Genomic DNA, 15,403 nt, shown 5'->3' on the forward strand with positions numbered 1-15,403 from the left:
TTATGGGTATGTAGAAATGATGAACAGCCAAATTTATTGAAAGAGTACATCGTCACAGTTTCTCCACAGCCTTATCTTCCTACTCACTCCTCAGTTCACTGTGGTCTTCTCTGGTCTTAACCAACTGCTCTGGCCATAGTTGCCAATGACTTATTAGTTGCAAGTTCAGTGGACACTTTTCATGCTCACCAAACTTGATCTGTAGAGCATTTGATACATTTTGGTCATTTCCACCTTGGAATGTTCTCCTTCTTTGGCTTCTGTGGTAACATTCTTGTTTGGTTCTTCTTCCTCTGCCTCATCCTTTAAATGTTACCATTCCTTAGGATTCTGTTAATTTTGCACCTTTTTTGTTAACCCCAGGACAATTTCATACATCCCTTGGCGTCAGTACTACTTCAGCTCAAGGTTAACTGCCTCTTAAATGTTAGTCTCTAGCTCAGACTTTGTTCCTAAACTTTAAGCTGATTCTCTGTAGGGCATCTCCACCTTGGCTATCCCACAAGCCCTTAAATTCAACATGTCCTAGCTAAATTCAATTATCTTTTAACCTTGCTTCTTCTCCTAAAAACCTGCCCTTCTATTTTGTGGATATTTAACAATGGCATCCAGGGACCAGTAACCCAGGATCAACCTAGAGCTTATTGTTGCCTTCATCCCCCCCATCCAGACAGCCATCAAGTTTTTGTTTGTTTGTTTGTTTGACTCTGCCATCTAAAAATATGTCTTGAATCTGGCTCTGTTTAAGTGCTTCTGCTATTGCCTTAACTGAGGCACCCTTCTTTCACCAGGGGTGATTATTGTAATAATTGCCTATTTATCCTTCTCCATATTCTCCATCTAATCCACCAATCATACCATTGCTTAAATAATCTATTCTTTAAAAAGCAAATATGGGGGCACCTGGGTGGCTCATTCAGTTGAGCATTTGACCCAGATCTTGATCTCATCATTAGTGAGTCTGAGCCCCTTACTGGGCTCTCTGTGTTGACCGTGCAGAGCCTGCTTGGCATTCTCTTTCCCTCTCTTTCTGCCCCCTATTCCACTCATGTGCTTTCTCTCTCTCTCTCTCTCTCTCTCTCTGTCTCTCTCTCTCTCTCTCTCTCTCAAAATAAATAAACTTTTGAAAAAGTAATAAAAAATAGGGGTGCCTAGGTGGCTCAGTCAATTGAGCATCTGACTTCAGCTCAGGTCATGATCTCATGGTTTGTGAGTTCGAGCTCCACATCAGGCTCTGTGCTGACAGTTTGGAGCCTGGAGCTCGCTTCAGATTCTGTGTCTCCCTGTCTCTGTCCCTCCCCTGTTTGTGCTCTGTCTCAAAATAAACATTAAAAAATAGTTTTTAAATAATTTTAAAAAAAGCAAACGAACATTTCCCTCTTCTGCCTAAAAGGCTTATTTTGTTCCCAATAGACAGGATAAAGTCCATATATCTAAGCAAAGCATATTGGCCTCACCTATTTCTACTATTCATGCACTCTAGCCATATTGAGCACATTAGTTTCCGTGCACCATGCACTTAACCTATAACTTTGCATATGTTGCTCTCTCTGTATGTATTGTCTTTCTTTCCTGCTCCCCCAGGTCATCCTTTTGGCTCATTTCCTCTGTACAACTTCCTCTGACATGCCCAGATTGACTTTGTAACTTTATCCACTCATAGTGCTGTTGTACCTGTACAAAGCAATATTTTAGCATTTTACCACATGATATAGTTTATCTATACCTTAATAGGTAGATGATTTCTTCAAAGGAAGGGGTCTTTTTTTTTTTTTTAATTTTTTTTTTTATGTTTTATTTATTTCTAGGAGAGAGAGAGAGAGAGACAGCATGAGCAGGGGAGGGTCAGAGAGAGAGGGAGTCACAGACTGAAACAGGCTCCAGGCTCTGAGCTGGCAGTCAGCACAGAGCCCGACGCGGGGCTCGAACCCACGAACCGCAAGATCATGACCTAAGCGAAAGTCGGACGCTTAACCGACTAAGCCACCCAGGCGCCCCAGGAAGGGGTCTTTATGTGCATCACCTACTATAGTGCCTGGATGCAGAATAAACCCTCAGTAACTTAAAAAATAAAAATAAACAGGGGCGCCTGGGTGGCTTAGTCGGTTGAGCGTCCGACTTTCGCTTAGGTCATGATCTCGCGGTTCGTGGGTTCGAGCCCTGCGTCGGGCTCTGTGCTGACTGCCAGCTCAGAGCCTGGAGCCTGTTTCTGAGTCTGTGTCTCCCTCTCTCTCTGACCCTCCCCTGCTCATGCTGTCTCTCTCTCTCCTAGAAATAAATTAAAAAAATAAAAAATAAAAAAAAATAAAAAATAAAAATAAAAAAACCTAGAGTCTCTGTCTTCTAGGTGTTTATTCTGTAATGGTTTTACCACCAACCTAAACATTCTGACAAATGGTGGCTGGGTTTTCCTTCTGTTTTGCAGTATATCAACTCTGGAAACCTGGAACAGTTACTAGATAGTAACCTGCATTTGCCCTGGACTGTGAGGGTGAAACTGGCCTATGACATAGCAGTGGGCCTCAGCTACCTTCACTTCAAAGGCATTTTTCATCGGGACCTCACATCTAAGGTATGAAGGCTTTTCTTGCACAAGTCTTTGAGACACTGTCTTCCATTACGAAGAAATGTTAAAAAAAAAAATCATTAATGATCTTTGAAATAATGGAGATCTCTTATAGATGTAACATTCAGTAACAGAGAATACAACTTACTACTCTGTATAGCTTGTCCTTAGAAAGCCAATCTTTCAGCAGGATTGAGTGTTGAGTGCTGAGACAGGCAACACTTAGGAACCTTAATGCTTGACTTCAGTCTGAATGTATGTTGCAGGAGCAGTTGGCCTGAGGAGGGTTAAGAGATTCTTGCCCTATAGGAGTGACAACAGTTAAGGCAAGTTCGGAACCTATGCCTTAGTGTTTTTTCTTATGGTCTCCAGGAAGTAGCTCTTACCTGAGAACAGGCATTCACTGGTTTTGTCATTTGAGGGCCATAATGTATTGACCCATTTTCTATCTGTGTGATTGAGTTTCTGCCCTTCTGCCAGTTCTTCTCTGGCGTCAGCTAGTCTCTTACTTTCCAAATTGCTATGTGACTAGGTTAGAAAAGAGTTGCTTTTAGAGGATGTTGGCCATGCTACACGGCAGGCATCTCAGGCCCAGGACACCACCATAACAAGGCTTATATAAACAGTACAGTTTGATCATTGATGGGGGAACTGTAAATCATCTAATATGATTTCTCTGCAAGAGCGATTTAAAGTCTTCTACGGAGGTTTAGAGTTTTGTACTTGCCCAAGAATAGCTGTCATTTCATTCTCCACCCTCAACACCTCCATACACACACACACAGACATGTGTATACATACTCCTGTACCCCTTCTGTCATGAATAAGGGGTAAGAGAGCTTGTTATAAGAAACAGTTTGCAAAGGAGCAAAAGCAAGCTGTACTCTCAGAGCCAATAAGGCCTAGAGCAGTAAGTCGCTGGCTCCCTCTCACTACAGTGGTTCTGGTGTTCCAAACAGCAATACTACCCCTGAGGGGCCCTGGCCATTGGTTTATAAACTACTATAGAGAAAACTGCTTTGAGGAGGTGAGTGTAGGGCCCCTGGGTGTGGCAGGGATGTTTGTAATCAGCTGCACTATTACTGAAGTAGCATTAAGACTGGCAAGTGGAATCCACAGACCAACTGAGGCCTAGTTATGAGGAGTCCTTTACCTTTTTTGGCAGCTGTAAGATGGGTTGGAACCTGGGAAGTGTCATCTTATCCCTTTGTTAGCCTTCTCTCCTTCCCTGGAGTGTGTTAGAAAATCAAGACTAAGAAAACTGCACTTGTTCTAGGTAAATGGGTAGGGTTCCGTAGCAAGACACTGCCTTAGGTTGATAGCCTTCTCTCACCTCAAGCATGCAGCCAGAATCAAGTCTTTGCTTCCTACTGAGAGAGCATCATTTCTCCCGAGGTGGAGGGAGATCCTGATGAGTTATCTAGGTAGATATTTCCCCCACACCTATATGAGTGTCTCTTATGCTTGGCCCATGGGTAAAGGAATATTAGAAAAGGACAATTTTTGACCTAGCGGTACTTATAGTCTTTTGGGAAATAACTAAACAACAGCTCACAGCATTTAATAATTGAATGTTCAGCTTCAGACCGTAGGCTTTGGGAAAAGAAAGATTACTAGGCTCGTGTAGCTAGGCTTTCTAGAGCAAAGCTCCCTCAACAAGTTCCTAAGAGCTGATCATATTCCCTTCTTTGCCTCCAAAGCACTTTGCCCCATCGTGCTAGTGGCCAAGTGTAGTTCTGTTTGGGCTTGTCATGTCGTATTGTAAAAATGACTAACCTCTTTGGACCTATAGGTCCATTTCCTAATAGGGAGTGAGTATTCCCTTGAGAAGAGAAATTAGGAACCTATAAGAACTCTCTGTGTCTCTGGGCTGTGATTTCTTGGGTCTGAACTATAAGGAGGTATTTAGGGTACTTCCATGTTGTGAGAAAAAAGGACTTTGCAACCTGGAGACAGGTTGGGAAGTGCACGGTAGAGAACCTCAAATTCAAGAAAAACAAATGGGGACACCAGGTGGCTCAGTTAGTTAAATGTCCAACTCTTGATTTTGGTTCAGGTCATGATCTCATGGTTCATGCAACTGAGCCCAGCATGGAGCTCTGTGCTGACAGTGTGGAGCCTGCTTGGGATTCTCTCGCACCTCTCTCTCTGCCCCTTCCCTGCTAGTACTCTCTCTCTCTTTCAAAATAAATAAACATTAAAAAATTTTTTAAATAAAAAACTCAATTTATGAGCTCCATCAAGAAGTGGCAATCACAACACAAAGGTTTTTACCAGCAGCTCTAGGATAACTAGTACTACACATGAGGTTTGGCTTGTAGGAGCAGCCAAGAGCAGTTTGCTTCTGCTTAATACCATTACTACTTAGGTTACCCCCAAGAGTGTGAATTATGAATTGTTCCTCTATTCTTGGTTGTAGGGTTTTTGGTTTTGGTTTTTCACTGACTCCAAAGAAGCCACTCTGGGGGCACCTGGGTGGCTCAGTCGGTTAAGTGTCCGACTTTGGCTCAGGTCATGATCTCACGGTTCGTGGGTTCGAGCCCCGCATCAGGCTCTGTGCTGACAGCGAGCTCAGAGCCTGAAGCCCGTTTTGGATTGTGTGTGTCCCTCTCTCTCTGACTCTTCCCTGTTCACAGTGACTTTCTCTCTCTCAGAAATAAATAAAACGTTAAAAAAAAATTAAACAACAACAACAACAAAGAAGCCACTCTGGTGATTCCACCAGAATGGAAAGCCTATTCAACTATGGTCTTAGGCTATATCACACAAGTAGGAGCAGAAAATGACAGTTTTCAGAGACTTAAGACAGTAGGAATCAGGAACAAAGTTGAATGCTGGAGATACAGAGTCTGTTAGGGCACCCTGTAGTAGGGTGTTTTTGTTGTTTTTTTTTTTAATATAATGAAAAACACCAACAACTTTTGGGAACCATTCATACTGTGCTATTAGAAGACCTAGTATTGGATACATAGACATTACTGGAACCCAATCTTTATCATCCATGGGCTCTTGGTCTTGTTGGGGAGACAGGTATGTGAAGATTATTACATAAGAGCTGTGGTGAAGATATGGGATCACAGGGTGGGATAGAGGGCAAGGGATGGGACACATTACAGTAAACCAGATAATCTTCTAGGAGACTTAGACTGTAGCAACCTCTGGGCATTTAGGAGGGCAGTTCAGTCTCTGTTCTCCCTGTGCTGTGAAAAGAACCTCTGAACCTTTGTTGAGATGGAGAATCAATACTTTCCTGTCTAACTGGGTTAATGGAGTGAATTTGTGTGAGGAGGAATTTGTGTGAGGGGAAATTGGTGATGGCACATGAAAGCCATGTTGTTGTTGCAGAAATAGCTGTAGCTTGGAGCTATTATTAACAAAAGGACTTGGCATTTCCTCACTCAGTGCCAATACTGACTGTGCAGCTCTTCTAGGAGACCTCAGGAACTGCTCTCAGGTGTCTACTTCAGTTCTGAAGGATTTGTGTTGGCTTCCAGAAATGCATTCATGCCCACCTTTTTTGAGTCTCTTGCCAGCTCAGTCCCCACAATGGAGAGCTGAATGTATGATTGTTGTATGCCTTTGACACATGTGAAAAGAAACCCAATTGTTTTGATTATCTGCCCAAACTTTCATATAACAAACTTTTCCTAAGCCCTTTCTGTGTCTCTTTTAAGTTTTGAGACACAGAGATGAATGGGATCATTCACTGTCTTTGAAGAGGCAAACACAGAAGTCTCTCTGCTGTAGTGTGATGAATTTTAATAGGGGCGAGGACAGAGGAATGGGAGCTAGGCAGCAGCAGTGTGTGGGCTCCTTTTTGAACCTGAAAAGGTCAACCCTTACCTCAGCGAAGTTTGTCTGAGCCTTTCTTATGTTGTATGCTGCTCACTCTAGGCAAGGATACTCTTTTTCCCCCCAAATTTGTATTTGAAGTCTAGTTAGATAACATACAGTGTAATATTGGTTTCAGGGGTAGAATTTAGTGATTCATTACTTACATATAAAACCCAGTTCTCATCATAACAAGTGCCTTCTTTAGTACCCATCACTCATTTAGCTCACCCCCACCTGCCTCCCTCCATCAACGCTCAGTATGTTCTCTATCATTGAGTCTCTTATGGTTTGTTTCTTTCTTTCCCCCCTTCCTATATGTTCATGTTTTGTTTCTTAAATTACATATGTGAGTGAAATCATATGGTATTTGTCTTTCTCTGAGTGATGTATTTAACTTAGCATAATACACTGTAGCTCTAAACATGTCATTGCAAATAGCAAAATTTTCATTCTTTTTGATGGCTGAGTAATATTCCACACACACACCATATCTTTATCAATTCATCAGTCAGTGGGCATTTGGGGTCTTTCCATAGTTTGGCTATTGTTGATAATGCTGCTATAAACATTTGGGTGCATGTACCCCTTCGAATCTGTATTTTTGGATCCTTTGAGTAAATATCTAGTAGTGCAATTGCTGGGTCATAGGGTAGTTCTATTTTTAACTTTTTGTGGAACATTTATACTGTTTTCCACAGCTGTACCAGTTTGCATTCCTACCAACAGTGTAAGAGGATTCCCTTTTCTCAGCATCCTCATGAACATCTGTTGTTTACTGTGTTGTTAATTTTATAGGCGAGGATACTTTTGAATAAAGAAGTCTTCATCCTCTATGTAATGGATCTTGCACCTCACACAGCCTGAGAATTGGTCTGGCTTCTTCAGAACCCCACCCACAGTGGTCTAAGTTTATATTTTGTGCTCTCTTGACACATAGTCTATTCTGGGGCCATGTCCAAGTTGTATGATAAATGCAAGCATTGTACTAGATGCCCTTGAATCCAAGGGTTGCATTTGAGGTAGGGGCTGCAGTCACAAATGAAAGGGTCTTATGGTATTGCACACAGTGTTTCCTTCTCCATGGACCAGACAACTCTCTTAAGACTACATTGCTTCTGTCATGGCCTTGCCGTCCCCAAGGGAAAGCTTTTCAGCCTCTTTTTCTGGGGAGGGCAGGATCATTATGTGAGAACCTTTTAGAATCAGGACACCTGGGTCTTTACCACTTAAGAGTTGTAAGCTTCATTTTTATCCCTTTATATGTAAAACTCTTAGATCTGTCCATCTGACAATGTTATTTTGAAGAACCATTACGATTATGTTTGTGAAAAATGTTTTGTAATTCCTAGGGTACCATACAGACAGAAGTAGGCAATCTTTCCCTTATCCTAGGGGCTAGGTAGTATTCTCTGAGCCACCTTCCTCTTACGACATTACTGCTTTCCTGAAGCTTATAGTGTATAGCCATGGGAAGGAACTATACACTTTCATTAAAACATAGCAGATGCTATGGTTACAGAAATGGCAATGCATACGATACTTTGATAAGGGGGTATTTAACCCAACTTGAGGGTACAGAGCGGGCTCCTCGGAAGAGAAAATACAATACCTGAGCTGAATCTTTAAAATTGAATTCTACTGGGGCGCCTGGGTGGCTTAGTCGGTTAAGCGTCCGACTTTCGCTTAGGTCATGATCTCGCAGTTCGTGGGTTCGAGCCCCGCGTCGGGCTCTGTGCTGACTGCCAGCTCAGAGCCTGGAGCCTGTTTCAGCCTGTGACTCCCTCTCTCTCTGACCCTCCCCTGCTCATGCTGTCTGTCTCTCTCTCTCTCCTAAAAATAAATAAAACATTAAAAAAAAATTAAAAATAAAATAAAATAAAATAAAATTGAATTCTACTTATGAATAAGTAGTGTGTGTGTGTGTGTGTGTGTGTGTGTGTGAACATGCGTGTGGTGGGGCTAATATTCCAGAGCAGAGCAGACAAAGGGAAGTACATAAACAAAGGTATAGTGGCATGAAAAGTATGATGGGCAGACTGGGAGGTAGGAGTTGTAGGGAATGAGTTGAAAAGAGGGGACTCTGATCATATACTATCTAACTTGGACTTAATATTTTAGATAGGAAATGAAGAAAACCACTGTCTGCTGTTTTAAAGTAACAGCTTTTTTTTTGAGATATACTTCACATAAAATAAAATTTACCCTCTCAAAGTATGTATTTCAGTGGTTTTTTAGTACATTCAGCCATCACCACTATCTAACTTCAGAACTTTTCCCCATCCAAAATGAAAGCCCCAGACTCTATTCCCCTCTCCCTTCAGCCCTGGGTAACCACTAATCCATTTTCATTTCTATGGATTTGCTTATTCTGGGCATTTAATATAAATGGAATCACACAGTATGTCATTGATGGCTTTTAAACAGGGTAGTAACACAGATTTACATTTCACTAAAGTCATGCTGGCAGGAATGAGGAAGGTGGATTATGGAGATCAAGCCTGGACTAAGCCATAGACATCAGTGAGAAGAGCAGTGCAGTATTTCGGGGAGGGAATAAGGAGGACCTGAACTAACAGAAGGGTAGGGGGATGAAGAGGGAGGTACAGATTTGAAAAATATTTAGAAGCTAAATTAGTTGAAGTAAGAGTAAAAAATCTAGGGTGAATCCCAGGTTGCTAGCTTAGCTAGCTTTAGCTTTTGAGGGGAAAAAGCGAGTTCAGGTTTCATGTATGGAATTCAATATGAGTAATCTAGGAGATGTCCAGAAATAGACAGGTTATGCCAATCTGAAGCTTGAGGATAAAGGTCAGGTCTGAGGATATACATTTGGGAGTTAGCACAAATGGAGCCTGAGAGATGTAGGCCCAAGACACAATGTTGAGAGCCTCAGATGGGAAGAAGTGCCTGTACTGGAGCCTGCACAGTAGCCAAAGGTAGAGAAGGAAACCCAGGGCTGTGGTGTCACAGAAGCCAGGAGAGAAGAATCAAAAGGGAACAGGAATAGCCTCTAACTAGCCTCTAACAGCTAGTCTATTAGCTTCAGGACCACAACTATTTATTCTCTGCACGCCCAGTATTAATAATTCCTAAATTATATATATAAGTGTTGAAAGAATCAACAATGCCAAGAGCAGAAAGATAAAGGTAATATAAGGACTAATTTTTGTCTATTGAGTTTAAAGCCCTAGCAGTCGTGTGAGAACTTACAGCAGAAACCCCTGAGGAATGAGGGGGGAGATAAGAAGATAAAAACGGCAAGTGTTGCCAGCCAAACCTCACTAGCCTAGACCCCATTATGGGCAGGCTCAGATTTTGGAAAATCCCACCAGGGCTAATCCATCAGGGTTCCTCCTCATTTGCCTTATCTCCTCAGATACAGACTCCTAAAAAGTATCCCATCTTTGTCTTTGGCTCCGATGCCCAGCTATTGGCTGTGAGAAACTTGAAGAGGGTCAGTGGTCACCCTCCAGACCAGAGGCAAACTGGGTAGCGTTGCCTCCTATTGTGGGGCCCTGATCATTTCTGCCTTAGCCATCTCTCAGCTGTTCAGAGAAGCTACTGTGAAGTCACGTACTCCTACATGGATGATTTGCAGTGAGTGGACAGTAAATGTCCATGAATGTGAAGATGGAGCAGAAACCACAGAGCTTTGACAAAGGCAGTGCACTGTGGCCATGTTCTGTTCCTTATCTCCTGCTCCCAGATTGAATTTACAGGGCAGTTTCTGAGGGCTATAAAGCAAATAGAAAGTAGGACTTTAGACTGAGCCTTGGAGACAGGTGAATGGAATTGTGGATGAAATAGGAGGAGGGGAGAAAAATAGGTGACAGATCTGAGCTGCCACTGCCTCATTACCCTGTGCCCTATAGCCTGGGCATTGGCTGTTTAATAGGCAAGCTGGCCTAGGGCCCATCTTCTCATGGTCATAGTCAGGGGGTAGGGGGTGCTGAGCCAGAGAACTTGATGGGAAAGTCAAAGCCAGGACAAGTACAAGGATGGTCCTGCTTGGAAGCCAGAAATGATGCATATCTACTGGGACCCAGGGTAGATGTGATGAAATCACAGGCTCCCTCCAGTTCAGGGAGACTAGCATGATAATGTCAAGGCCAAAATAAGGGGGTGACTGGTACCTGAGGTAGAGAGTAAGCAGGAGGTGACTTGGCAACTGCATGCCGAACCTTGATGAGGAGGGAGGGTAGGTTTGGGTCAAATAGGGTCTTACTGGCTCCAGAAATGTCCCTGAGCCAAGGATCCTTACTCTCTCCTGCCTTTGGAGGAAGAAGGTGGTGTGAGGTGCCTCCTGAGCAAGTAGTGCAGGGTTATTTTGAAAGTAGCTGTTTGGGGAGAGTGGGTTGCTGCTTTGTGTTTGTTTACAAGTCATTTGTGTTCATCCTTTCTCTGGGGACAGTAGTGTTTGTTTGGTGAACGCATCCTGAGCTTCTCTCATGAGCTGAATGCTATGGGAGAGGGCCTGAACCAGACAGAACCTGCTCTCTGTTAGACTGTAAGAGGAAGTGGCAGAGAGGAGGAGTTAAAGGAGCTGAGAAGAGAGAGAGTAGTTAGAGCTCAGAGGATAGGGTGGAAAGGTCACTTACCTTAAAACATAAAATCTGAAGTGAAAAGGAAAGTTGAGAGAACATTCCAAATGGAAAGGAGTAGTAGAAGCAAAGACAAAGGCTTGAAGGGGCTGTTCAGGTTTCACAGGTCAGGCTTGTCTGTGACAAGTTTAGATGGAGATGTGTGCATAGGAGCAGTGGGGGTGGGGAGGGGTAGGCCAGTTGGTTAGAGCCAGATCATAGAATTTTAATGCCACAGACGAGGTTGGTTGTGACCCTCTGGGCAGCGAAAGGTGTGCGGGCCTGGGTGGTTGTCCTACACTTAGATTACTTTGGGTCTCTGCATTCTGAGGAAAAGAGGGTGGGAGGCAGGGGCCTGATAGTTCGTCTTCCTCCACTACATTGTAAGCTCCAAGAGGACAAAGATATCTGTTTATTGAGGTATCTCTGGCACTTAGAACCATGCCTACTATATAAAAAGTAAAGATAAATATTTGTTTGAAGCATGTGAATCTTATGGCAGCCACCCAAGATCCAGGCCTAACTCATTTCACATGGCTGACAGCATCCCCAGGTCTGACCACTGGGGTCAGCCTGAGTGTAGTTTCACCAAGGAGAAGCCAAGGTGCCCTGTGGCAGGGAGGGGTGGTGGTAACTCTATGGCTGGCTGGTCCCCCTTCTGAGCCACATTGTCTTCTTCTTTGGGAACCCTAGAACTGCCTGATAAAGAGGGATGAGAATGGTTACTCTGCAGTGGTAGCTGACTTTGGCCTGGCTGAGAAGATTCCTGATGTCAGGTGGGTAGCCCTAATAGGTACTGGGGTCACAGAAGAGACTGAAGCAAAGGGAAAACTCCAGCTTCCTCCCCAGAGGCCAGAACTTGGTTACAGTTCAATCTCAGCTCCCTAAATTTGGTCAGTCTTAAGTCTGTGTCCATTCTTCAGGGAGAGGAATTCCCAATGGTCAGATATCCCAGTGCACCAGCCAGTGGCAAACTCATTTTCCATATAATCTCTCCCCTTACCCCCACCCCACAGCATGGGGAATGAGAAGCTAGCTGTGGTGGGCTCACCCTTCTGGATGGCACCTGAGGTTCTCCGAGATGAGCCCTACAATGAAAAGGTGAGTCTGGGGACCCCAGGGCCTGGTTCTTCTTAGAATCCACTCTTAGCAGAAAAGTGTCCAGGATCACCCTGTATGTTCACGGTAAGGATCTACATCCTGCTCAGAGCAGGGTTGGTACTTGGCAGCTGCCCAGTAAGTGAACTGAATGAAACATAAGGCTTGGGCCTGGGCTGGTGGACCTGAGGGGCAGAGACTCTACCTCTCACCCCACTGAGAAGAAAACTGAGGTCTTACTATCCACCAGGCGGACGTGTTCTCTTATGGTATCATCCTCTGTGAGATCATCGCCCGCATCCAAGCTGATCCGGACTATCTTCCTCGCACAGAGGTGAGCTGCAGGCATAGGGGAGAGTGCCACTGGGATGGGGCTGGTTTTGAGGCTATGGAACTGTTGTTCCTGCGGGGGGAGTTGCTGCAACTGTGTGGTTACTTCTTTGGGGGCAATTCTCAGCCTCTCCTAAGCATGGTAGGATGGGTGGAGGGATTAATGACCAGTCTACCAATGTCCCCTCCCCACCATACCCATCCACAGAACTTCGGGCTAGACTATGATGCTTTCCAGCATATGGTGGGAGACTGTCCCCCAGACTTTCTGCAGCTCACCTTCAACTGCTGTAACGTGAGTGTCTCCCTCCCCCCCCCCCCCCCCCCCCCACCCCAGCTTTGGTCAGGGACTGGCTGAACCGCTTTCACCTGGTTAGGACTGTAGGGACAGACTGCTCATTAAGATTCATGAGGAGCCTCATTTTCACTGATGAGTGGCAGTGCCCATTTCTGCTCCCCCAGGCCTAACAGACTGTCCAGAGCTGTGGACCAAGAAAAGGAACTCTGCCTTGTATTGTAGTCTTCAGCCTGCAGGGTAGACTCACCACCTCTTGCTTTGGATACGGATAGAGCTCTGGTCAGGTTTCGATTGCACTTTGGGTCCAGCGGGTCTTAAGGCCTATGGGAAGAATTTTTATTAGCCCTTATTTTATATAGCTCTGGGGCTGGACCTACCTGTTATGACCAAGGGGTAGCTGGGCTTTGTCCAGGTAGTTCCCAGAAACATGTTAGCAGCAGAACTCAAGAATAGAACAAACTAATGTTAAGCATACTCTTTTGGAGGGCTCTGTGCCCAACAAGGGGATAAGACACATATAGAAAGGGTGCTGATAGGGGAGGATATTAGACAATAGCATCTCCCCTAACCTTAGCTCTGGGAATCACCCTCATGATCTGGGACCATCAGAAAAGATCTTAGTTACACATCTGAATCTTAAAAGATGCCAGAAACAGACTCAAAAGCCATCCTTGGGGTGGAAAAAAGGAGGGCAGGGCTAATGGTTGGTGTGGATGACCACAGATGGACCCCAAACTGCGCCCATCCTTTGTGGAGATTGGGAAGACCTTGGAGGAAATTCTGAGCCATCTACAGGAAGAAGAGCTGGAGACAGACAGGAAGCTACAGCCCACAGCCAAGGGTAAGAGATTAGACCATAGTGTTTCACCTGATCCCAAGGGAAGAAATTAGGATGCGGGGCCTTCCTCTCTAAGGCTGATTGCAGGATCTCATGTCCAGAAGAAAGGCAGAGGGGCAGGGAATGATGGAAGAAGCACTGGACTCTTGAGTTATGACCTGGCATACTGCCTCTTTTCTCATTGTTGAAACACTTTGTGGCAGAAGGTGCTGCTTCTGTTTGTCACGACTGCTATGAGTAACCCTGACTTGACTGTTTTTCAGGACTCTTGGACAAAGGACCTGGTGTAAAGAGACTGAGCTCATTGGATGACAAAATCCCTCCCAAGTCCCCACGCCCAAGACGTACTATCTGGCTGTCTCGAAGCCAGTCAGACATCTTTTCTCGTAAGCCCCCACGTACAGTAAACGTTTTGGACCCCTACTACCGGCCACAACGAGGTGGTGCTGTCCGCACCCCCAAAATCAACCCTTTCAGTGCTCGCCAGGACCTCAAGGGAGGCAAGATCAAGTTCTTTGACCTGCCCAGCAAGTCTGTCATCTCCCTGGTATTTGACCTGGATGCACCAGGGCCTGGAACTCTGCCTCTGGCTGATTGGCAGGAGCCCTTGGCACCACCTGCTCGCCGGTGGCGTTCTTTGCCTGGTTCACCAGAGTTCTTGCATCAAGCCTGTCCGTTTGTGGGCCGAGAAGAATCACTATCTGATGGGCCCCCACCACGCCTCAGTAGTCTCAAGTACAGAGTGAGAGAGATCCCGCCATTCCGAGCATCTGCCCTACCACCTGTTCCGGCCCATGAAGCCATGGACTGCTCCAGTCCTCAGGAAGAAAATGGTTTTGGGCCCAGGTCCCAGGGGGCCAGTCCATGCCTTGCAGGTGTCTCTGAGGAGATGGAGGTAGAAGAAGAAAGGCCACGAGGCTTGGCTCCAGTCCCTTTTTCTGTCTCAGGCATAGGAGGCCTGAAAACCCGGGGAGAACAGGATGGGTGAGGGGGTTAGTCCCACCTCACCTTGGGGGTGAACCTTCAGTTGATGCCACTGGGCCCCCTTGTGCATAGCCTTGACTCTTCCCTGTGGCCTACAGAGCAGGCTGGCTCGGCCAAGCCAAGCTCAATCTGGGGGCTCCAAGTGCCTAATTGCTGTGCATGAGAGGGGAGAGAGCAGTGAAAGGCCTTCCTACTTTGGGCCAACAGCTGATATCAAGCTTCTGAAAATCCAGCAAGGAGGTCTGGCTCCCACCCGACTCCCAATGTACTTCCCCAGACAGGACCAGAGGACTCCCCTAGTTCTAGTTTGAGCTGGCAGGCAACTATTACCCCAGGTTCTTCTCCCACTCCAGGTCTGTCTTTTGCCCTTTCCTGGGCATATAAGCTACTGGATGGAACTTGGAGCTGACCAGGAAGCCATAAACAGCATGGCTATTTCTCAGACCTGAAGACTGGGAAGCTTCTTGCCAGTACGTCTAAGACACTTGAAAAATTGCTGTTTGCACTTACTGCACAGTCAGACCACATCACTACATTTCTATGCAAGGGGAGGGTGAGGCAGCGTGGTGGTCATGGCTCTTAGCTAACCTATTCAAAGATCTTTTCCAGTTGATTAATCTATTTTCATATTTATGAAGGAGTCTTAATGTTCTGCCCCATAAAACTTTCAACCTTGTGGTTGGGAGTGGGGCTGGCTTTGTAGGCCCCAGGGCCTGCTCTATGTATTTGTCAACATGTGATACACCCAGTTGGTTAAATGGTTTATACATGGACTGATTTTCTTCCCTTCCTGCTATGGCTGGAGCTATGGGAACAGTCAAGTCCTTAAAGAGCCGTGATAAAAAATAACCAAAGATGAAGCTGGTCAAATATTTTCA

General features: G+C 45.1%; 1 protein-coding gene across 1 annotated transcript in view; it reads left to right on the forward strand.

The window, feature by feature from the left end:
* Positions 1 to 15,399, forward strand: part of TESK2 (testis associated actin remodelling kinase 2) — a 146,335-nt gene extending 130,936 nt beyond the window's left edge. The window contains exons 5-11 of the mRNA XM_039254783.1: positions 2,426 to 2,572; positions 11,671 to 11,753; positions 11,994 to 12,078; positions 12,326 to 12,409; positions 12,614 to 12,700; positions 13,427 to 13,544; positions 13,805 to 15,399. Of these exons, the coding sequence (XP_039110714.1) occupies positions 2,426 to 2,572; positions 11,671 to 11,753; positions 11,994 to 12,078; positions 12,326 to 12,409; positions 12,614 to 12,700; positions 13,427 to 13,544; positions 13,805 to 14,529 (1,329 nt within the window). The 3' untranslated portion in view covers positions 14,530 to 15,399. The remainder of the gene's footprint in view (positions 1 to 2,425; positions 2,573 to 11,670; positions 11,754 to 11,993; positions 12,079 to 12,325; positions 12,410 to 12,613; positions 12,701 to 13,426; positions 13,545 to 13,804) is intronic.
* Positions 15,400 to 15,403: the final 4 nt, after the last annotated feature.

The sequence above is a fragment of the Hyaena hyaena genome, unplaced genomic scaffold (assembly GCF_003009895.1).
Source record: "Hyaena hyaena isolate Hyena2069 unplaced genomic scaffold, ASM300989v1 scaffold_503, whole genome shotgun sequence".
In the NCBI taxonomy this organism is placed as follows: domain Eukaryota; kingdom Metazoa; phylum Chordata; class Mammalia; order Carnivora; family Hyaenidae; genus Hyaena; species Hyaena hyaena.